At 35.5% G+C, this 25,811-nt stretch overlaps 1 protein-coding gene across 1 annotated transcript in view; it reads right to left on the bottom strand.

The window, feature by feature from the left end:
* Positions 1-2,030: 2,030 nt before the first annotated feature.
* The window catches only part of sdk1b (sidekick cell adhesion molecule 1b), a 296,151-nt gene continuing 272,370 nt past the window's right edge, over positions 2,031-25,811 (bottom strand). The window contains exons 32-46 of the mRNA XM_067403334.1: positions 22,223-22,326; positions 20,443-20,513; positions 19,394-19,526; positions 18,456-18,512; positions 17,933-18,034; positions 15,655-15,770; positions 13,317-13,503; positions 12,407-12,544; positions 12,114-12,275; positions 10,130-10,255; positions 9,769-9,933; positions 7,505-7,642; positions 7,060-7,180; positions 5,928-6,057; positions 2,031-2,300 (exon numbers count right to left, since the gene is read on the bottom strand). Of these exons, the coding sequence (XP_067259435.1) occupies positions 2,031-2,300; positions 5,928-6,057; positions 7,060-7,180; positions 7,505-7,642; positions 9,769-9,933; positions 10,130-10,255; positions 12,114-12,275; positions 12,407-12,544; positions 13,317-13,503; positions 15,655-15,770; positions 17,933-18,034; positions 18,456-18,512; positions 19,394-19,526; positions 20,443-20,513; positions 22,223-22,326 (2,020 nt within the window). The remainder of the gene's footprint in view (positions 2,301-5,927; positions 6,058-7,059; positions 7,181-7,504; positions 7,643-9,768; positions 9,934-10,129; positions 10,256-12,113; positions 12,276-12,406; positions 12,545-13,316; positions 13,504-15,654; positions 15,771-17,932; positions 18,035-18,455; positions 18,513-19,393; positions 19,527-20,442; positions 20,514-22,222; positions 22,327-25,811) is intronic.

Genomic DNA, 25,811 nt, shown 5'->3' on the forward strand with positions numbered 1-25,811 from the left:
TATGACTTTTTATGTCATAATTTCAGCATTTTATGTCATTTTTCTCTTATAATTTTGACGTCAATTGTTTCTTACCTCAAAATTTTGATGAAATTTGATGTGACTTTTTGTCTATTTCAGCTTTTTATGTCAATTGTTTTCATCTCATAATTTTGAATTTTTAATCTCATAATTTTAACTTTATATGCCACAATTATTGTTTACAACAGCATATTTTATTCTGTCCAAAATGACTTGAACACACATCATGACATAGTTATAATTTCCAAACTCCTAAGTATGATCTTGAATGCATCATTATAGCATTATAACCAGTGTTGGGGGCAACGCATTACAAGTAGCACGAGTTACGTAATCAGATTACTTTTTCAGTACCGATTACTTTTATCAGTAATCAGATTACTTTTTCAAGTAACCAGTAAAATAATGCATTACTTTTAAATTTACAACAAAATATCTGAGTTGCTTTTTCAAATAAGTAACGCAAGTTACATTGTTTTCCTATTTATTGACTGACATCTCTCCTGGGCCCATGTCGAGAGAAAGTGCAGAGGTGTTGTGTGCGCTGTGTAAATGTGAGCATACATTTACTCATTTACTTCTTCTCCTGCATTGTATTATTCTGTATTCCATGATGGCAGCACAGCTGAAAGGCTTGTTTGTTTGAACTGCGCCCTCTACTGTACATGCGTGAATTTGCATTTCCTTCAGACTGAGGCTTATTAATTTCACATTTGGTATGAAAGGACCTTTACATTTGCCAAAAATATAACTTTTTTGTAGTTATAAAAACAAACAAACAGCCCAGCTAAGATGACGTAATGCATTACTTTCCATAAAAAGTAATGCAATTAGTTACTTTTTAGGGAGTAACGCAACATTGTAATCCATTACTTTTAAAAGTAACTTTCCCCAACACTGATTATAACCTTCTGGTTACCAGCCTAGATCTTTAACCATCGAGGTACGCCAACCAACAAAACCTGTACACACCCGTCTTAACATCACTTATAATGTATTTCATTTAGCACTAATGTTCTTTCATACTGAAATAAATATTTGTTCAACATTAAACAAGATGAGAAATCTGTTTATATTTGGATTAGAGGGACAAAGTCACACATTTCTTATCATATCTCTGGGTGACTGGATTGTACATACACTGCAAGCCAGTCAAACAAACAGTGTGGATTGTGACTTGCTGAAATGATCCGCCGTGGGTTTCACTAAAGAACTACATCGACTTGGCACAAATCTACTCTACAGTAAAAACATTTCGTTTTTGTACAAAATTGATCCTAAAAATATACACACATACAGCATATTTTACATACAGTATTGCTAACCTAAGAAAACGGTCTGTTGTGAACACACATTTTCGTTCTTTTCCCGCTTAAAGCATCACCCTTTTGGTTTAAGAGAGAGCAATACGTGTGCAAAGGCAGTATTTTCAGTGCTGCTTTTAGTCCAGAATGAAGCCGCCCGTCCCCGACACGAAAATAAAGCACACACAATACACATTTTTCCATGTTCCAGTCTACCACTCACTGTACAAGTTGATGATGTTTCAACTTCGATTTGAGTTTTGGTGATCTGAGTGAGATTCAATGAATCACTCAGGCGTGTGTTTGCCCACACATTACGACTAATCCCGGAAGGTTGCTATGAAATAGGGAATTCATAACAAAGGAATTTCCTTTATCCGTCTTTGAGGGTCTTTGAGTCTTTAAAATTAATACCACCTCTTGCTAAAGAGTCTCACAGTGCAAAGTCTCCGCTTCTTCTGGGTCATGGTTAATCTGCGAAAATCCACCCGAAAATCATTAACACATTAACAATAAGATACTTCAATACCCCTCCCTTCCTTGAAGAGAGGAGGCCTAAAATACACGCTTCGGGGGAAATGAGAGACTTGTTCATTTTTTTGTGAAAAAGCATTCTTTGTCATTACTCCGACAGTTTGATTTGTCCTGTTTAAGGGTTCATCATCCTGTCATCATCTCCCCTGTTTGTTTCAAGTCATCGGTTCATTAGACAAACGAGGAGAAGCCGGTAACTGGAGTGCGTGTTCCTGGTGCAGGCTGCCCTGTGGGTGTGTAGACGCCCCCTACGCTGTGCTGGGTCACCACAGTCTGATAATACCCCCCCTCTGCATCCGTCATGGCACATTCCTCAAACCCTCCTCCGGTCTTCACGCCTTTGGGCTGCCGCTTCCACGAGTTGTAATAGGTGGGGTCGCTCATGTAGTGATTTACAAACGAGTGCTTGGGCTGCTCGTCTTCGTAGTCGCTGTCGCTCACCTTTACATGAGGGGTGATGGGACGGGTCCAAACCAGAAAAAAAAAGAGAACAGACAGTAAAGTTACAGCATTGATGTGATTGTTAGTGTTTAAAGGTTGTATAAAGTAAGTTTTTGTTTGGTCAACTGATACAATGGTAGTCTTGGACTTATAGCGACAACTACTGGCATGGATGAAGCGTTACGCAATGTTGCTTTAATTTACAGACATGCAGGGGAAAAAATTATATGTCCATGAATTATTAAAGGGATAGTTCAAACAGTTGATGGACCCCATTGCCTTCCATAGAACGGAAAAATACTATGGAAGTCAATGGGGTCCATCAACTGTTTGGTTACCGACATTCTTCAAAATATCTTCTTTTGTGTTCAGCAGAAAAAAAAAAAAAAAATCATACAGGTTTGGAACAACTTGAGGGTGTGTAAATGATGGCAGAATTATAATTTTTGGGTGAATTATCCCTTTCATTTGTGGCCACATTTCATTAAATGAATTTATTAATTTATTCCCTGATGGCCATGACTTATTGGCCACATACACACTTTAAAGTTTCAGGAGTGACAACCGCATTTAAATACAAGATTGAATCCTCTAAATTATCATTATGTGTGTGTACCGAACAGAAGTTCTTCTTGAAATTGCGATGATTGACACCGTGGTAACCATAGCAATATTCTGGCATCTTGAGGATTTGGTATCCACTATTTTTGTCCAAAGTAATATCACAGCGAACAAAGACTCATTATGTTTGCAATTTTAACTTAACCACCGTTGACAGAGACCTATTGTTTTGTTTGTGTTTGGAAGGCTGCTTCGCAGAGCACACTCTTACAGTGTTTCCATGCCCTCTTATTATAAGCGACGCTTATTAAGAAGTAGGCAGGTGCTGGTCACAATATTTTGTTATGTGGCTTATTTCCAAGATAGAGCGTTTGATTTAAGAGTATTATGGGCTTGTCTTTATTTGCTTTTTTTTCTAGGAAGATCTGGCAACACTAATGAGTCAAGACGTACCTCATTCCCTGTGATTTCTTGCACCTCGCATACGAAAGAGAGATACAACTCTGATACGCGTTTAAAAACATCCTTAAAGGGTTAGTTCACCCAAAAATGAAAATTCTGTCATTTATTACTTACCCTCATGCCGTTCCACACCCGTAAAACCTTCGTTAATCTTCAGAACACAAATTAAGATATTTTAGTTAAAATCCGATGGCTCAGTGAGGCCTCCATAGGGAGCAATGACACTTCCTCTCTCAAGATCCATAAAGGTACTAAAAACATATTTAAATCGGTTCATGTGAGTACAGTGGCTCAGTATTAATATTATAAAGTGACGAGAATATTTTTGGAGTGCCAAAAAAAACATTTTATTTTATTTAGTGATGGCCGATTTCAAAACACTGCTTCATGAAGCATCGGAGCACAAATGAATCAGCATGTCGAATCCGCTGTTCGGAGCGCCAAAGTCACAGGATTTCAGCCGTTGGCAGTTTGACACGCGATGTGAATCATGATTCGATACACTGATTCATTTGTGCTCCGATGCTTCCTGAAGCAGTGTTTTGATATCGTCTGGGACTGCAACGATTAATTGCGATTAATCGTTTGCAAAATAAAAGTCTGTGTTTACGTAATATATATATATATATATATATATATATATATATATATATATATATATATATGTATGTTCTGTGTATAATAATTATGTATATATTAATACACACACATTCATGTATATATTTAAGAAAAATGTTATATTTATATATAAAATATTTATGTTTATATGTAATATAAAATTATATATATATATATATATATATATATATATTTATAATACATGCATATATTTTTAAACTTTATACCTGTATGTGTGTGTATTTATATATACATAATTATTATACACAGAACACACACATATATATTATGTAAACACAGACTTTTATTTTGCAAACGATTAATCGTTGCAGCCCTAATATCGGCCATCACTAAATAAGTCGTTATTTTGTTTTTTTTGGCGCACCAAAAATATTCTCGTCACTTTATAATATTAAATCGGAACTCAGTAAGATTTGCGAAGTTACCCCTACAGTTTCCTTCAGTGAATCACACTGTTGTAAATACTCCAAGCGCAGCTCTGGACTACAACGACTACAACGCTCACCAGCGCAGTAGTTTTGCAAATACAGTACAAGAAAGAGGAGGTGGGTAATTTGCAAATACAGTACACTCAATGGAGGTGGGTAATTTTTGAAATTGTCTTATAAAGTCATATACATGTTTTTTTTTTTTAATTACCGTGAAGCATTTTGTCACTATCGGGTGAACGTGAACATGAGGCGAGATTGTTTCGGGTCGGTGCAGCTCAACTTGCAAGTGCTGTATTCTGGCGTAGACGTGCCAGAGGGGGTTAGTGCTCGCCTCAAACACACCACTACAAGTCAATTAACCATCGTAAGGACTTAGAAAACTATTTATGAAGGTAAAAAAAGTTACTTAGTTCTACTTTAATACTGAGCCACTGAACTCACATGAACTGATTTAAATATGTTTTTAGTACCTTTATGGATCTTGAGAGAGGAAATGTCATTGCTCCCTATGGAGGCCTCACGGAGCCATCGGATTTCAACTAAAATATCTTAATTTGTGTTCCGAAGATTAACGAAGGTTTTACGGGTGTGGAACAGCATGAGGGTAAGTGATAAATGACAGAATTTTCATTTTTGGATGAACTAACCCTTTAAAAACTAGTTGTTCAGTTTGGTTCTGTACACACTGTGTAGAATATTTGCAAATGCATTTTTTCTGCATTTTTCCGGGAGTTAATTTGGTTGTAGAATGCAGTTGTCACTCCTGTAAATTAATGAACTGTGTGCGTGCAGAATGGGATTGAACACTAAAAGGTGAACTGACAACCGAATTTAGCTGTAGTGTGTACGTGACCTATACGTGACATTTCATTCATTGCCTCCTTTTAGGTAAATCGTGGCTGTGTTATAGTAATTTGTTCCCTTATTTTAATTGTGGCCATGATCATTTAGTGAATTAATTATTCATTTGTGGGAACAAATTAATTAATAGCCACAATGTCTAGTATTTTTTCCTGCATGTCACGTACGGGACTCTGTAAAACCTTATTTGCGTAATATTTATTGCCCATTATTTATTTATAATTAAATAATTTATTATTATAATTTACAATTATTATTACATTATTTTACTAATTATTATTAAATTATTTTACTATTTTATCTAAAGCATTTAAGCAAACACCTTTAAGCATTTAGGCAAACACATTGAAACATGCAGTGTGTACAAACTTTTGACTAGTTGTGCTGAATAAAACAGCCACAGATAGGACTGCAGTATTCATCTCATTTGACTGCACATCATTTAAAATATTTTATTTTATTTATTAATGAAATTTATTTCATTAGGTTTAACATTTGTAAAGTTTATTAAGTTCATTTTTAGAATAAGTAAATTTACTTTAAGCAACACACACTCAACTGTTCGTAAGATGTAATGATAATTAAAGCATAAGATGTCTCTAAAACTCCATCATACCCCCATGGCAGCTCTGTATGTGTGTGTTGTCATGTGTTATTGGTGTGGTGTGTTTACCTCTGATTCAGACAGCTCAGTGGGTTTCTCTGTGAGGGTGGTGCTTTCTGTTAAAACAGCCCCATTGTAGTTGTTGCAGATGTCTTCATCAGAATAGTGCAGCCCACCCGGGCTGGGTCGTGGAGGAGATCTGGGGACCAAACACCGCAGTTAAAGGACCTGTAATGCTTTTTTTTTTTTTTTTTACATTTTTACATTTCTTCAGTGTGCATTGTTACTGTTTGAGCATGAAAAAGGTCTGCAAAGTTAAAAAGCACAAAGTCCACTGCAAAGGCACTTATTCTCTCTATTAGTAAGCACTGTTTACTGATAGAAACGCCTTGATTGTAGTCTTAAGTTTTCTTCCAGGAATGAACACGTCACAATATCCCTAATATTAATAATTCCCACCCCAGGCATATGCAAAAAAAAAAAAAAAAAAAAAAGAAAGAAAAAAAAAAGGGGGGCTTGGCCTGGGTTAAGAGTGCATTAACAGCATATCAAAATTCATGGTTATGGTAAGGGCCGTGACATTTCCAAAATGTGTTCGAAGCAGTTGACCAATCACAACACACTGGTCCAGCTGACCAATCAGAGCACATTGCGCTTTTCAGAAGGAGGGGCTTCATAGAGACCGAACTAAACAGAGCGTTACTGACAGACCGGGAAATGAGGTGCTGCAACAATGTAAAATATGTGAAAAATAAAGTGTTTTTTGAACACCTATTCAAGCAGACCCCTAAAACTAAATCAAAACTTTGTAGAAGGACCTATAATATAGCCTTTTTAACATTACATTATCAGTTTTTGCAACTAAACACTGAATATATTTTGAGAAACTAATATAATGAACTGAATATACATTTCCCATATGAATAAGTCATATTAAAAATAAACTGAAGATGTATTTAAAGAAGAAATGTAAAGTATTTGGTGATAAAATTCATAACAAATGTCTTCAATAAATAAGGGTAATTATTACAAACATATAAAAGCTAACTTCACTCTTCAGAACCATTTTTGAAATGACTTTAAAGCAACTGTGATTTTTAGTTGATGCATGTTGTCAGTTTCCCTGTAAAGTACTGTAATAGTAGTCTTTATTTGACCATAATCTGATATATTATTAATAGCAGTTCAGATGAAACCCCACCTCGTTCCATTCTTCTTTAGGAAAGAGCTCTTCGCATTCAAATGTCTGCTGTTCAGCTCTAGGGCCGTGAAGCCACCATTGTCAAGGGTTACAGACTCTTCTACAGTAGAGATGTGCTTTCCTGTGAGAAGAATCACATCCAAGTTATGCCAACAAACACTGAATAACTATATTCTCTTTGATTTTACAGTTTTCCCCAAAAGATACAAACTACAGTACAAACACTTATAATCTTTAAGACTTCCAAAAAAAAAAAAAAAAAATTGTGGTGATACCATGCACCCGGAGTAATGAATGCAAACTCGTACAGGTTTCGAACAACATGAGTTTGAATGAGATTGAGTAAATGAAGTCAGTATACAAGTATTGTATTAGTATATGTGAAATACAAGAATATAGTCGTTTCTAATAATCATAACAATGGTGTTATTTTTATAAGTCCTACCTGTTCCACAGCTCCTGTACTTCTTGTTCTGTCCGAGCATGAGCAAACCAAACACAACCATCAGAATGAAAATGAGACTGATCAACGCCATGACGATAAGGAACCACCACTCCTCGTAGAAAGGTGTTTCAGAAAGAGCTACAACAACAGACAATAATACTGCATTACAATCTTATTGTTCATTTGTTTTGACATTTCATATATCAGGGAATTAAATATATATATATACTTTAGTGGCTAAAAATGTATATTTGCACAATATTTAATGAAACTTGCGGTTTTATTAAACAATCAAAATATATTGGGAAGAAGAACTAAACTTGGTTATGGTATTAAAATGATAAAATTATTTGTCAAGAAAGGCAAACTCCAGCATATAATTAAATATTGGTTTTACGGTATTATGCAGAATAAGCATAGAAAAACAAAAAAATCACAGGAAATATAGCATACACTGACTACAATGTAATCAGTTATGAATATTTTGTTGGTTCTCTCTTGGTTTTGATTTCAGCATCCATTCTCCTCGGCATTGACTCACTAAACTTTGCATATGTGCTGTGCTTAACTTTTTTCCAATCCTCCTTAAGTTCTTCCCAAATTGAGCGTCACTGAAAGACCTGCATGACTTATCACAATTCAGGTTTAAAATTTCCCAAAGGTTTTCAATGGCTTTAGGGTCATGGGACTAAACATGAACACTTTCTTTGTGTGCAACCTTGTTGCATTCGAAGTGTGTTTGGGACCATTATCATGTTGGAAAATACACATTTGATCTCCAAACAGATCCTCCATATTTGACTAGATTCTTTTCAGCAGGATTCCCAAGTATTGGTCCGTTATCAAAGTTCCAGCAACTTTGTAGATCCTTCCAACACCTGCTGCAGACCAGAGATGCATCCCCAATACCATTATGTTTCCCTGCTGTGCTTAATGGAACCACGCATGCTTTTGGCATTAAAACACTCCGGTCATCTCCTACGAACATACCTGACAACATCCAATGCTAGTAAGTTGTTAAATTTTGACTTGTCGGATTGTAGAACACTTGACCAGCCTCGGCACTTTACATTCAGCATTGTAGTGGTCTTACTGTGCTTTGAAAATGTTCAGTGGACATAGTGGCCATTCACATCCAGCACATGAGCAATATCCAAAACAGACCAGATTTAGCCATTTTAACAATATGCTCCTTGGATGCACAGGACAGCTCCTTCTATTTAGCCATTTTCACTGAAACCCATAAAATGTCATCTTTTAATATAGCTACTACTTGCCACATAGTGATGTATTGGATTATAGGCTGAGAATAATGAGTGCAAGATTGGTATGACCGCTTGGCCAGAAATTAAGTCCACACAATTCGGTGTGTTTCACATGACAAATGATACAATTGAAACGTTGAATGCATACATTAGTTTTACACTCCAGGCACAACTTCACAACAAGCATATAAAATATTTAATAAAAAGTTTGAATAAAGTGTGAAGAAGCCAATTTTCCTAGGTCGGACACCACTTATGACCACATGTTTTTCAGCAAGAAGGCATTAAATAGATCAAAAAAAGACAGTAAAGTCATTTTTAATGTTACAAAAGATTTCTATTTCAAATAAATGGTGTTCTTCTGATCTTTCTATTCATCAAATAATTCTAAAAAAAACTAATGTATCATGGTTTCCACAGAATATTAAGCAGAACAACTCTTCAACATTGATAATAACAAGCAAATCAGCATATTAGAATGATTTCTGAAGGATCATGTGACACTGTAGACTGGAGTAATGATGCTGAAAATTCAGCTTTGCCATCACAGGAATAAATTAAAAATAGAAAACAGTTTAAATTTAATATTTAATCAGTCTAAAACTATTTTAGATGTAATATTCCACACTATTACTGTTTTTACTGCAATTTTCAGCATTGTTCCTTTACTTATGGATGAGTGAATGTTCAGTGGTTTGACACTAGATGGCAGTAGAGACCACAAAATGAGTCTGTGCTCTGCAGTTCAAACATCCTCACTAAAATAATAGACCTCTCAGACACTTCACACTGAAATGGTGTACTAATATCCATACTAATACTTTCAAGACTAAAAATGAACTGATATACTATCCAATATAGTATGCAATGAATATTTGGGTAAATGTCTATGTAAACAAAAACAAAGCCGTGGAACAGATGTGCAGTGTGTTCAATGGATTGTCATTTGCAACAATTGTTCAGTATACCGCAGCGGTGTGATAAAATGAGGAAGATTACCAGACATGGCAGTGGAAGGTGGACTGGGGTCGCCGTAGCCGAATCGATTGACAGCGATGACTCGGAATTCATAGGCCACACCTGAGCGAAGGCGGTCCAGACTGATGGTATACGAGAAGCTTCCAGGTGGGAGATGCTTGACAAATGTATCCCATAATCCTTCATCTGAAAATATAAGATTTCAAAAGAGGGAGGGGGAGTAATTGGTTGCCACAGAGGAGAAGAAATATGGAAGAGGTGGAAGGTTAAATGAAAATAAGCCTGGTATTACTAGAACATGTAGTGGATGAGATGAAGAACTAATAATGAAAAGTCAAGGGTAGATCTGAAGTAAGCAGATGGACAAGGAATTGCTGCTTACCTGATGGACGAGCCTCAATGACATATCCCGTGACCGGTCCCGCCCCTTCTACACCCTGTGACCAATGAAGCGTCAAAGCTGATGCAGACTTTGTGACTGAGGTCTGCAAGGGCGAACCGGGGGAGCCTATAAAATATAAGGCTTAATTATTCCTTTCTGAAAGATCAATAACAGCACACAAAGATCCTAATGGATCTAGTCATTTTTATCAATCATAACAGTCCTGATTGAAATACAGGCTTCAAATTCAAAAATCAGGCTGACGGAATGAAAATGATGGATTTTTGATGGAACTGAATAATTCTTAAAAATATTCTCTACAGCATGCAACCAAGGATTGTAAAACTGGCAGCTCTGCCTTTATAAAGTGGTTTAGATTACATAAAGGTCACATTGGAGCCGTAGGGATACATCTTCTTCAAAACATGCTCTTTATTGGATACTGTGACCTGACAACACATTCAGTATACTGTTAACACACTTCATTTCCCACAAATCCTTTCACCTTTTAAATAAACTAGCTGATCCTAAATGTCACGATTCAATTTACTTGTTCCTTGTAACACAGACATAGAATGTTTGTGTGTGTGTGTGTGTGTGTGTGTGTGTGAGGCAATGACCAATCACCAACCAAAATATTCACATCGCTAGGAAAAAAGTACTATGGTATTACCATAGTATATGGACATAGTTAAAAAAAAAAAGATGCACCTTTTGATGGAAACAACTTCACAACATTTATTTCCATCAAGAGGTGCATCAATTTTTGGTCAAGATCTTGTATTGACAATGCAAGAGGTGAGCACTCTGTAAAGTCTCCTCCAGCACATCCCAAGACTTTCAACTTTCAAGACTTTTCGATTCTTCATGCTCTCTGAACCATTCTTTCACAATTAGAGCCTGATGAATCTTGGCCTTGACGTTCTAGAATATGGCCATGATACATCTTACATGGTTGTTTAAGAAACGAAAAGCTATACACTCTATCAGTTAGAAGAAGGGTTAGAAGAACTGTTGCCAGATATATCACATGCTAGAAATATAATAATCACAGCAATAATGATCCAATGATAGACTCGTAAGCATTTGCATATTCAAATCCAAACAGCAACTTTTTGGGTGCATTTGCTTTGCTATCTGGTCAAACTCATCCCCAAAACAAAACAAAACAAAACAAAACAAAACAAAACAAAACAAAACAAAACAAAACAAAACAAAACAAAACAAAACAAAACAAAACAAAACAAAACAAAACAAAACAAAACAAAACAAAAAACAAAAAACAAATGTAGTTTTGTAAATAAATTCATAAGCAGAAAATAAACTGTATTTATCTACAAAACTACTTTCAACCAGTTAAGGTCTTTAAGATTATCAGAAACATATATTCAATCCAGTGTGATCACATTTTAGACTGGTAGTGTAACTTGGAATACCATGTTAATACTATGGTATGAATTAATCATTCAGTACCATGGGATACATGTAATCGTTGTTGATATTGATATTTTTGCTCAAAATTCTGGCCAATTACACAAGCTTATATTCCATCATACTCCACACTGACCAATCAGAGTCCACCGCTCCTACATGAATCAACTGCATTTCATCTGAAGAACCGTCTAAACTGAAAGCTGTCTGTGTGAGGCTCAGCGTCCCACCACAATGAAGGCGCTGTGTCTTGAGAATGTTCAAGTGCTCAAAGGCTACGTAAAATCTAATTCCCATTACAGTGCACTAATCAAACCATGAAGTTCACAGAGCCTTATTTTAATTTCCATCTCCAACTAATTTTAAGAATTAAAATAATGAAATGCCATCTTCCTAGAGGGTCCCAGGGTTTAGAAAAGTGTTTTTAGAAAAGCATTAGCAAAATGCAATCATTTCATATTCAACAATTAATTTAATCCAAAGAAAGCCTCCAGCTCTTGTGTCTGTAACTGCAGGGGATGTTTCTTTATTTATTATGTTATTATTCACATACCTTCCACTGGTCCTGCAGTGATATTGGCTTCTAGTTCGGGTCCATAACCAATGGTTCTGGCCTGAACCTTGAAGCGATATGTCACGCCCCTCATCAGGTCACAAACCTTCAGCCAGCGCTGCCAGTTGCCCTTGATCTCCACTGTAACTGTCTTACTGACACCTGTCAAATGAAGAAGCATCTTTATGAATATTATATAATATATATATATCTGTACTCAAAATTAAAATATTCAATTTGAATAATGATTATATAGAGTGACAGCAGTGTTGTTTTCTCCTCATCCTGCTCACCATGAACTGGTGCGGTGGGCTCATAGACCACTCTGTAGCCTTCCACCACTCCATTGGGCTGCAGTGGAACTCCCCATGACACATTCACCGAGCTTCCCGTCACCTCCGAAAACACCACACGACTGGGTGCTCCAGGAGCTTGAGAGAGAAAGAGAACATTCTTGTACACACTTCTGCTAATTAAACTGATTTCCATACAATCAACAACAAATAATGTACAAATAACAAAAATACAGTACTGTTCGAACATTTGGGTCAGTTCCACCAAAACATTAGCATAGATCGCTACATCAGAACGCCAGCTCAGTATTGGCCGAAGCTCTTCACGTGAGCAGCATGACGCATGCGTGTGATGCTGACGCAGGAGCCGGCCAATAATGAGTTGGCATTCTGACATAGAACCCGGAAGCTCTGCACTGTTTACTATGTGAACAGCATAGGAGAATGACACGGAAGAGAAGAAATTGTTGAATAAAGTTATTTGTCTTTGTTTTTTGTGCACAAAAAGTATTCTTGCTTCATAACATTAAGGTAAACCACTGTAGTCACATGGATTATTTTAACGATGTCTTTACTGCCTTTCTTGGCCTTGAATGTGGTACTTACATTGCAATCTATCAGAGATCAAAAAGCTCTCGGATTTCATCAAAATTATCTTAATTTGTGTTGTGATGAACAAAGGTCTTACAGGTTTGGAATGTCATGAGGGTGAGTAATTAATGACAGAAATTTCATTTTTGGGTGAATTAACCCTTTAAATAGGGTAACAGAAACAAATGGCACATTTACTTTCTTAATAGAAGCAGTAATACCAGAGGAATGACATTTCTGACAATGTTTTGGACGTCTCAGTTGGTTGGCTGGCGTGCATGCACCCGGATAAGCGTAACAGGATCTCAGCGGGACTCACCAGCCTGCAGGGTGCGTCCTTTACGGGCTGCACTGAGCGGCCCGTCCCCCGCCGTGTTAAACGCAGACAGTTGCACATGGTAAGTGGTGTAGGATGTCAGGTTCTTCAGGTGCACAGATGTATCTGGAACAAACAAAACTAGTTCCTTCTCCGTCTCATTCTGCCTGTCCTTTTCCCAGTAATGGATCTGTGGGAAGAAGTGAATGACACGTATACATACTTAAAGAAATATTCACCCAAAAATGAAAATGTCCAAACTCCAAAACAGAGGCGAATCTACAGGTGGCCTACACCCACCCAGACTGACAGCTTGCCCAGCCAAATCAGATCCAGGGAAATACATTATAATATTTTTTTAATAATACAATTTTCTTAATGTTTAACTATTCTTCAATAATTATTTTAAATGTGTTTTGGCATGCAACACAACTAATAGTGCTAAACTAATTTGTCTCTTCAGTTACGTCTCGCCAGTAGTCATGTTATGTTCTTCTTCGCGCCAATTTCCGGATTTCAACTAGCAGTGCCATTTTTAAAATGCTAAACCGCTATCTATGAAACATTTAAAAAAGAAACACGTCTAGACAAAGATCACAGGACACCGTAAAAACTTGACACTTGTCTTTTGAAAGAGAAATAACAGATAATAAGATATTATCAACATATTAAAATCAAAACCCAGTCGACTCTGATTTGTTTAGAACAGACATCAGCTAAACAAGGTAGGCCTAAGATATGGGTAGGTTTTTAATCTGGCCCGCTGTGGCATGGTAATGCAATATTTATATTTAATATTGTGATCAAAGCAGTTTTCTCCAAATGTACATAAGCCACATGTGTAACACTGTGTGACATTAAAATGTGATGAGATTTCTCGTTGAGGTGAAAAGCTGTCTCATGATATCGTCATGATGGAATATGAGGGTGAAATTAGCATAGAATATGCCAGCGCTACATTTACATTACACCTCCACTGTCGTTTTATAGAAATAAAAACCATTTAATTCAGTTGGATAACGGTCACTTCAATCCCATCCAGCTCATCCAACACAAGCAGCAGAGTCATACGTAGTGCAGCAGGAATCAGAGTTCACGGATCACATGACGAGAATAAATGACTGACAAGGCCATGGTGGAGGATTCTTTGCACAACAGAGCCTAAGAGTCTGACAAATGTCTTATCTTGTAGAAATCAGCACCGCCGCTCCTTACTCACATGCGATCGCGCTAAATTGACTAAAATTTAGTTAAAACATTTCAAATGCACTTGAAGACTATTTTTCTAGTCATGTATTTCGTCATTGAGGATTTCTTAAAAATACTGTGTAAAAATGTCGTTCTCGTGAACTCAATCTCATCTCATGAGCTACCGGTCTCCAACCTGCAATGGCAGGTTGTCGACACAGGACTCAGACATTGTGATTTCTCTTCGGAATATAGTTGTTATCAGGACTCGGGTTGGATCTTTCACTTACGGACCCCAATTTTTTAACAGTGTATATTCTTATATTTATGATATTTTTTATAACATATGTGCTATATTTTGGAAGTTTGAATGCTACATTCATCAAAGCACATTTTTAAGAATATCTCCTGTGTTCCAAGGTAAAAAGAAATTCATATGGATTTGGAATGAGGGCAAGTAAATTATAACAAATTTTTCATTTTTGGGTGAACTAATCCTTTAAATACACAAACACACACTGAAACAAGAATGAAATATGAAATATGAATTGATACTTTGTGTGTTTGTGGACAGAACAGAAGGATTCATAACCAATTCCTGTTCAAATGTCTGTGAGAGACAGATGTACAGATGGCGTAAATAGGAAAACAACGGTGAAAGCTAATGCGGTGAAATCAACAGATGACAGTGAGATAAGGGAAGACAGACTGCAGATGAACGACAGTTTATTTATGCCCGTAAACAGATGGACTGCCTGACTGATTTTTGGAAATACTTTTCATAAAAGTCAGGGCTCACAACTGACTAAACAATTGTGCATTACATATTCATGCACTGAAACTTGAAACTTGGCACATAGTGTACAATGTGGCAAACACATAACATGCATGGGAATAATAGGTCATTTCTAGGGATGAAAATATGCATTTGACAATTAAAAACATGGAATTTAATAACCAATTATGCTTATTAATACCCAGTGTCTTATGGGTTGTTTAAACAGGATGGATTCTTGTGAATGTCCATAGTATACCTAACTCTAGACAGACATCTTTGATCTTGTGCATCTTGTGCCTTTTTTTAAATAATTATAAATCATACGGATAATATTTTGTGCGTGTATGTGAGTAAAAAAAAAAGAGTTATCGTCACCTTGTATCCCTGAATATTTCCGTTTTGTGTCTCGATGGGTGGAGGCTGCCACTCTACGTCCAGCTGACTGGATGACACGGATTTCACCTGAATATTCTGAGGAGCCACTGAAGGAGCTGTGAACACACACACACACACACACACACACACAATTATGGTTTTAAACTGGGCAACAAACAAATAAAACATGCATGTGTCTAGACTACCACAGTGGGAAAACCATTTACTTCATAGACTATATGTCTCATATAAAGGCCAAATGTCAGATGACATTTCTCTGTTGCATAATGGACAGTCACTAAACTGAAAGGAAACAGAGGTTTAGTGATTTATTGACACACTAAAATGTGTAAAATATCATGTCTTTGTAAACAGGCCAGCTGTCGTGGTTTCCAGAAAAATATGAAGCAGCACAAATGTTTTCAACATTGACAATAGTAAGAAATGTTTCTTGAGAACCAAATCAGCATATTAGAACTATTTTTGATGGATCATGTGACACTAAAGATTGGAGGAATGTCTGGAGGAACAAATTACATTTACAGTTATTTCATATAATATTTCATAATATTACAGTTTTTACTTTATTCAAATAACTGCAGCCTTGGTGGGCATGGATATAATATCTAGATACAGCTATGGAAAAAATTAAGAGACCACTCCAAGTTCAGAAATCAATGTTAAGTGGTCTCTTAATTTTTTTCCATAGCTGTATATTCATAATAATATATAATATTAATGTAATGATAATATGATAATTTAATAATTAGTATTTATTTTTATAGTAAATATTTTATATCATATATATGTGTGTGTGTGTGTGTGTGTATTATATATATATATATATATATATATATATATATATATATATATATATATATATATATATATATATATATATATATATATATATATATATATATATATATATATATGTATAATCACTCTTTCCCCAGTGATTATACAATCATACAGCAATATATAATCATACACTGTATACACACACACACATATGATATAAAATATGTACTATAAAAATAAATACTAATTATTAAATTATCATATTATCATATTATCAGTGTATATATTTAAATATATATTAAAAAATGTCTGAATAATTTTTGGTTGACTGATATCATATATGTGTGTATACAGTGTATATATATATATATATATATATATATATATATATAGATATATATATATATATATATATATATATATATATATATATATATATATATATATACATCATTGTATAATCACTCTTTCCCCAGTCCATACAAAACTATATAATCATAGATCGGTTGATTAGTGGGCTTCAAATTCCCATTTCAGCTCATTCTACACTTTATAAAGAGAGATATGTAATTAAGATGGCCTTGTTGTCTTTGTGTGTTAAAGTCATGCCAGAGGGACATTGCATTTAATGATGTGCCGTCCCTCTCATTCGGATCTTTCGGAGAGGTCAGATGTGCACACTAATCTGATTTGTGCACATGGCTCATTTTTTAAATTAGCTTAGGTAATGGGCTTTCATAATGCTCTACATATCAGATGAGTTTACAGTTAAATTAGATTTGACATGTGCTGCGATACATTAACACACAAACACAGCCTATAGCCTATAAGGTCATATCTACTCTATTTGACTTATATAGAGCATTCATGAATGATCTTGTATATGGGGAGTACATACATACAGCAATTGCTGTCTATATTTACATAATATAGACATAATATCTGATGTCTGTTTACCTTCAGTGAAGACATAACCGACTGTTTTTATATAAATACCCAGCCAGGCAGCACATCTCTGGCTAAATTGATTTGTGCTGCATAGTGGAAACTGGTCTATGGCGTGTATCAATAGGTCACACAAATGGATCCGCTCTGCAATGTCTAATAGTTTGTGCAGATAATTGGTCCACACTAGGCGATTCAAGTCCCTCTTTTCTTTCCAATACAGCTCATAACCAGATAAAACAGGTTGTGTGACTTTGAAGAATGATTGCATATTACATCTCACTCATGTGTGAATGTACTTCTCGTTAACATTACCTGAACGATAAGTGCTCAGACCAGACCAAATATCGAATATAGTGTTTAATGGTAAGTCAGATGATAAGATAGCAGATGCATATCAGATTTATAATCAAACAACAACTATATTACAACTATATAAAGTCAAAAAAGCATTTTGGACTTTTTGCAAGTTTGTGGTTCAAGTTTTAGAACTGAGTCATAGGATTGATCCTAATAAGGCATAAAAACATACCTGCTTCTCCCACAAACACCTCTACAGGTGCACTTGAAGGGCTTTCTCCAACAACATTAAATGCTGTCATGACAATCGTGTATCGTCTGTACTTGCTGAGCTCTGAAAAACACCATTAAAAAGAAGAAAAATAAGATGGAAGCTTAAAAGAATGCTGAAGTACTAGTTTAGAGACAAATAGAGAAAGAGACATAAAAAAGGGAAATAATTAAAAAAAAAATAAAAAAATTAAAACTAGGCGACGGAAGAGGGACGTGAATATGAGATGAAGGGTGTGGAAATGAGGCGGAGAACAAAATAGATTTACATTTTTCCCCTTCCTCACAGCAGATCATGACAGGACCAGAGGCTAAACAACAAAGCGTAAAGACTAGGGGAAGTGTTTGTTATAGAGGTAGAGGAGATCAGAGGATAGAACAGGGAGTTGGAAAGCCTTCAGGCTTGAATGTGACTCTGTTAACACTTCAAAGATTACAACTATTGAAACAACTCAGCAATTAAAATAATATCAAAAAATACTTACGCGTTAATTCAAATTCTGTTAATGAAGGGCTGCTCACTGTCTTAAAAGTGCTCTTAGCTGTTTGAGTAGTGAAATAAACCCAGAGAGCGAGAGGGGAAAAGAGAATAAGAGAGAAATTACACAAGGGAAACTGCTTAATATGCATTTGAGAACAGAAGACATCTGAAATGGAAAGTAGTACAACATTGACTAAACATATTTATCACATTTGTTTTTTTATTAGCATTAGCACTATGAAAACAAATTTCACCTGGCAACAAAAAATTAAATTCAAAACAATAATTTCAGTTTGAGATTCAAGCAATAAATGGAAGAGATAGATAGATAAAAAGACAGACATATCAAAAGATAGACATATCAAAAGATAGAAGTACAGACAGACAGACAGACAGACAGACAGACAGACAGATAGATAGATAGATAGATAGATAGATAGATAGATAGATAGATAGATAGACAGATAGACAGAATGATAGATAGCTAGAATCACAGACAGATCAACAGACAGATCGATAGATAGAACAACAGATCGAATGACAGACAGATTCATAGAATGACAGAAAGATCAAAGATAGAGCAATATTTAGAAGGACGGACAGATTGACAGATAAGACAGACAGATCGATAGACAGACAGATAGATAAAATGAGTGAAAGATTGATAAAATGACAGACAGACAGATTGATAGACAGATAGATAAAATGACTGACAGAATGATAGCTAGAATAACAGACAGATACATAGAACGGCAGACAGAGATAGATAGACAGACAGACAGACAGAGATAGATAGATAGATAGATGGATAGATGGATAGATGGATAGATGGATAGATGGATAGATAGATAGATAGATAGATAGATAGATAGATAGATAGATAGATAGATAGATAGATAGATAGATAGATAGATAGATAGATAGATAGATAGATAGACTAACCTCTGAACTCAGGACTGATTGTTGATTGGTTGGTTGCTGTCTTCGGCTCGTCTGGGTTGTTCTCACGTGGAAGTTCACGATAATACACGCGATATCCCACAAGAATCCCATTGACAGTTCCCTCCGCAGGCGGCTGCAGACAGACATATCGAGTTTCAGTCAGTCTCCAAGAAGCAAACTGCCATATAATTACTCCATTTAACTCGGGCTAGGAAATATTCACCTGACTTTTCAGCATATGACCTGTGATGCTACTTAATGAAAGAATGTTGAAGGCAGCATCTATGTTGCCTGCTGCCGGCTAATTAGCATTTAGAGACGATGACAGAAAGTAATTACAGCACAATACACGTCAGCCCAAGAGATAGCACAGATCAACAGAGGACAAGTTAGCTGAGACCACAGGTCAGTAAAGGCCTGATCTGGTTGTTCTTACTCTGACTCTCTCTAACATGTGTTCTCACTCTCCTATTCCATTATGGACGTGTCTTATTTAGTATGTGATCAGTGTTATAGGCAAAGTTAATTAAGATGGGGTCAAAACAGGCCAGCTTTGTAAATGTATCCGTATGTGTGTGAATAGATTGAGGAGGTACGTGAAATGACTGGTAACTAATTAGAGGGTAAAGAGTAAGACTAAGAACCTGCTTGCCAAACATAATTAACATTGAGAGGGCCAGCTGAATACTTTGCACACAAGTCTGCTATTAAACGGTGTTGGACAATTTGAACCCCTGAACCTTCAGTTAAATGGAAAGACAGGAAAAGTTCTTGTGACACCTACTCGGGCTAAAGCTCTGTTCCAAAACTTAGTGAGCTCTTGACCTGAAGACTGTTCCAGCCTTATGCTGCCTTCCAAGATACCTTGTTTAGACAATGTTTTGCAGAGATGGAGTTCCATAATGCATACTGTAGCAACGAGGTCAGTGAAAAAATACATTGAGAGTAGAGAAATACTGATAATAATTATAGTTCGACTACTGTTCAAAAGTTTGGGGTGGGTATGATCTTTTTTCTGTAGCTGTAACTCATTGTTTTAGAATGTTTACCTGCCACTGGACGATCACAGATGTTGTGGTTGAAGGTTTGACGTTCAAAATGACGGGCGCTTCATCTGGCACTAAAAAAACACAGACAAACACATTCAATCCATCTATCTATCTATCTATCTATCTATCTATCTATCTATCTATCTATCTATCTATCTATCTATCTATCTATCTATCTATCTATCTATCTATCTATCTATCTATCTATCTATCTATCTATCTATCTATCTATCTATCTATCTATCTATCTATCTATCTATCTTTTATTCTAACTGTTTTGTCTATCTATCTATCTATCTATCTATCTATCTATCTATCTATCTATCTATCTATCTATCTATCTATCTATCTATCTATCTATCTATCTATCTATCTATCTATCTATCTATCTATCTATCTATCTATCTATCTATCTATCTATCTACAGTGGCATGAAAAAGTATGTGAACCCCTTGCAGAATCTGTGAAAATTAGAATTATATTAATAAAATAAGAGGGGTAATAAAAAAATGCATGTTATTTTTTGTTTAGTACTATCCTAAGTAAGATATTTTACATAAAAGATGTTTGCATTTAGTTCACGAAACACAACAATAGCTGAATTTATTAAAATAACCCCATTCATAAGTATGTGAACCATTGATTCTCAATACTGTGTGTGGTTACCTGATGATCCACGACTGTTTTTATGTTTTGTGATGGTTTTTCATGAGTCTCTTGTTTGTCCTGAGCAGTTAAACTGAGCTCTGTTCTTCAGAAAAATCCTCCAGCTCCTGCAGATTCTTCAGTTTTCAAGCATTTTTGCATATTTGAACCCTTTCCAGCAGTGGCTGTATGATTTTGAGATTCATCTTTTCACACTGAGGACAACTGAGGGACTCAAACTCAACTATTAAAAAAGGTTCAAACATTCACTGATGCTCCAGAAGGAAACACGATGCATTAAGAGCTGGGGGGTGAAAACTTTTGAATTCAAATATCAAGGTAAATTGTACTTAATTTTTCTGCCGGGAAACATGCAAGTATCTTCTGTTTCTTTCGAAGGGCAGTACTAAATGAAAAACAATGATATTTAAACAAAATAAGAAAAATTGAGACATCTTCATCCTGTCCAAAAGTTTTCACACCCCGACTCTTAATGCATCGTGTTTCCTTCTGGAGCATCAGTTTGAGTTTGAGTCCCTCAGTTGTCCTCAGTGTGAAAAGATGAATCTCAAAATCCTACAGTCACTGCTGGAAAGGGTTCAAATATGCAAAAATGCTTGAAAACTGATGAATCTGCAGGAGCTGGAGGATTTTTCTGAAGAACAGAGCTCAGTTTAACTGCTCAGGACAAACAAGAGACTCATGAACAACCATCACAAAACATAAAAACCGTGGTGGATCATCAGGTAACCACACACAGTATTGAGAATCAATGATTCACATACTTATGAATGGGGTTATTTTAATAAATTCAGCTATTGTTTTGTCTTGTGAACTAAATGCAAACATCTTTTATGTAAAATATCTTACTCAGGACAGTACTAAACAAAAAATAGCATGCCTTTTTTTATTATCCTTCTTATTTTATTAAAATAATTCTCATTTTCACAGATTTTGCAAGGGGTTCACATACTTTTTCATGCCACTGTATCTATCTATCTATATTTTCTCACCAAACAGTTCTCAAAAGATAATAATTCACAGTCTATTCAGATTTTCTCAAATATACTCAGATCCAAAAAGCACTCTACAAAATTATAATTCACTTTGCAGAACACACAGATTCTAGTATTACCATCCTGCAGAGTGGTAACTGGCTCCGTTTCTTTGCTGAAGGCGCTGTCTCCAACATCATTTGTGGCCATCATTTTAAATTTGTAAGAGGTGTATGGCTTCAGCCTACAAGAAAAGAGATACATTTCAACACACACACACACTAGATCACACACGTACCAACAGTGATGCATTTGTAGACTTCTTTTTTAAGAAAATCAGAGAGAGAACTTGCTGCTGTAGGTAACCTATCATAGAAAAGTGCTGCTTCAACTTTGAACAGAACTTTTTGAGATTTTCATGCTTATCAGGAATACTCATTATTAATTTATCATATTAGTCAACTGCACAGATTTGTTATTGCTTTTCAAACTTCAAGAGGACATGGGAAGGGGACAAAGGGTTGTGGGTAATGTATATCAAAGCGGGCCATCAGGGAAACTTTGAGACTGTGTGTGTGCATGAGTGTGAAGTGCGCAATTAGGGATTTCAGAATCAGGATGAGGGTGCTTGTGTCGTTCTTAGTGTGTGTGTGTGTGTGTGTGTGTTTATAATTAGGGCGCTGAAGACAAGGACTGTTAGTGGCATTTCTGTTTTAATAGCTGGAAGCATTTACTCCTCTGAGAATCAAGACGGTTTGAACACAAACATCCTCTTGGTTCAAAACACTCGGTTCATGCAATTATGAAGAATGTGTGTGTGATAGAGAGAGAGATACCAAGATAAACTGAAGCACAGCACTGTACCAACATATAAACTACACTGGAAATAAACAAGCACATATCAACAGAGATCTTTATATTGTTGCATAGCGTTTGAAAATTTCACAATGTAATATTCAACTCTTTATCAATTCATGAAAATTTTGAATTGAACAATTAACACAACAGAAAAATTTCAACAATACAGCAAAATGGGAGAGAACAAAAAAACTCTTGGTGTAATATTAAGTTTTCCATTTTGTAAGCATGATTAATGTAGTCTGGCTTTTAAAAATATTGGTACAAATTAAAATATTATGCGAAATGAAGTGGTCCTCCACAATGGTTCATAAAACAAAAGTTAATTATTAAATATGATGATAAAATACCATTCAATAGTTTGGGCTCAGTAAGAATTTTAATTTTTTTTTTTTTTTTTTTTTATAATTTTATTCAGCAAGGACACAATAAATTGATCAAAAGTGACAGTAATGACTTCAAATAAGCTAAAATAAATTCTGTTCTTTTTAACTATCTATTCATCAAAGGATCCTGAAATGTATCATGGTTTTCACTAAAATATTAAGCAACATTGAACTGTTTTCAAAATTGATAATAATAAGAAATGTTGCTTGAACACCAATTTGGCATTTTAGAATTACATTTGAAGGATCATATGGTACTGAAGACCGGAAAATTCAGCTTTGCCATCATATGAATAAATGACATTAAAATAGGATGTTAAATATTAAAATGGCAAAAAATAAATACATAATACATTTATTATAAACTGCACTAAATAGAAAAATGCTACTTAAATTCTAATTTGAATTTAAAATACCTTTTTTTTATATCAAAATCTGATCATAATGAGCACTTTTAATAAAATTTTGTGTAGTTCAATCAAATAATAAGCCAAGTAAGAGATGTTAAAATCACAAGTAAAATGAAAGGTCAAGTCAAGTGCATTGTATTGTGGGATACAGTACCCAGTGTTATGTGCTCTGTTTCACACTTTAACAAATGTAGGAGTTAATCCAGCCATTCTCAAATCTGCGTACTGTGCACAGTATGCAAACTATATACTGCAGAAATAGTAAGGGTATTTCAAACATATTGATTGTTTTCCACAACATTTATTCCGGCTCTGTGCCACTTTACAAAGTCTGTCCAAATGCAATTTTTTATGTTACACATGCCACTTCAGATTCATCTTCTGTGCTTCCTTTGCAGTAAGAAGATGGCTTATGATGAGTCACTGAATGTCAGAGAAAGGCATATGTGGGTAATTAAATGGACAGGCATCTAGGCTGTGGGTAATCAAGTGGTACTGAATGCAGAAATGCTCCCATGGTTCCATTACAAAACAGGTTGAGAAAGATGGTGTTACGGGAAGGCAAGTGCTTAAGCTCAATATACCTTTCGCTTTAATTCAAGTGGACATTTAGAGATGTGAACAAAGATGACAGCATGAATCAGACAGGTGATGATGAGAAGACCGGACAGGTAGGGGAAAATAATATAAGCTAGAACTGCAGAACTAGAGGAACGAGAGCAGAAAATGTTAGCAAGCGGGTGGAGCTGAATGGATGTGTGATTAGACATCAGGCCACCTGATGGTCAGTCTGATTATAATTGCGGTTTCTCTCTCACTCATCTGTCCATCGATTTCTCTCTCTTTTCATTCTTAATGATGTCTCATCAGTGTCACTGCATGTCCATAAGATAAAATGTCCAACATATTTTGTGTAATTTCTTTATTTTAGATTGAAGAGCTTTGTTTGATTCATTTCAACTGAGGAAGTTAACCTCTAACCCAGTGGCAGTAGTGTGGAGTAAACTGATGGTATCAATACCATGAGACTTTGACATATACCAAGTTAATAAATAAGGGATTTCACAGCAGGTAGAAATAGAAACTCAGTTATAGGAACTATACTAGGCCATTTTCCTGGCCATTTAAGCATAGCATTCAGCAACATCAACATCTGGAGGATGGAGGACACCATGATTGGTTAAGAAGTGCCTGAACTTCGGCGTCAGCCCATCTATCGCTGATTTCCATGTTCGTGGAGTTAGTTAATGGGTGTATAGTTAAAATGTGTGCGTTTACACAGCTTTTTTTAAAAATGGCGAGTGCCAATGTTTCATATGGCACTCGTTCGACCAATCAACACACACTTATGTCACTGGTAGTTCCTATTGTGCTGGGTTACACCGTGTCCTAAAGAGAGGCAATGTGACAAGATTCCAGCGACAAACAATTTGTCTGTCCACACCAGACGCTACGCGAATATAAGACGCGATAAAGTCAATCAAATTGTCATAATCAAATTCATGAATATTATACCATTGTAACATTATTAATAACACATACGGAGTTGAATCTTTGTCATAGAATACACTTGTCTGTTCACAATGAGTTGACAGTTTGCTGAAATGTTCTTGTTTCATTTCATTTATTTTGAAGATCTGAGGTGAACTGTCTACAGTATGGCTATAAAAGACACACAAAGTGATAATGAAACTCACATTAGATGCTTTTAAGATTAAATAAAGCATATAAACAACACCTGAGATTAACATTATCATGAATTATCAAAACCGAACAGTGAATTTAATAAAATGAGTTTGTCTCACTCAAATAATAATGAAAGTTCATTGTACTTAATAGAAAAAAGTTGTGTGAACTCAACATTTCATTGTAGTAAGCTGAACTTAATACGATAATTAATATGAGTTGCAGCAGATTTTTAATTCCCAGCATGCTTTGCGTCAGACTGTATAAATAAATGTTGAAATTAAGTGTTATTTTGTGTGTTTTTGCACATTAACATAGGGAGACATAAGTAAGACATACGTTTTCGTTTGATGTTGTGTTATGTTGTGTTAGTTTTGTAGAGTTACCAC

The sequence above is a fragment of the Chanodichthys erythropterus genome, chromosome 12, assembly GCF_024489055.1.
Source record: "Chanodichthys erythropterus isolate Z2021 chromosome 12, ASM2448905v1, whole genome shotgun sequence".
NCBI classification, from domain to species: Eukaryota; Metazoa; Chordata; class Actinopteri; order Cypriniformes; family Xenocyprididae; genus Chanodichthys; species Chanodichthys erythropterus.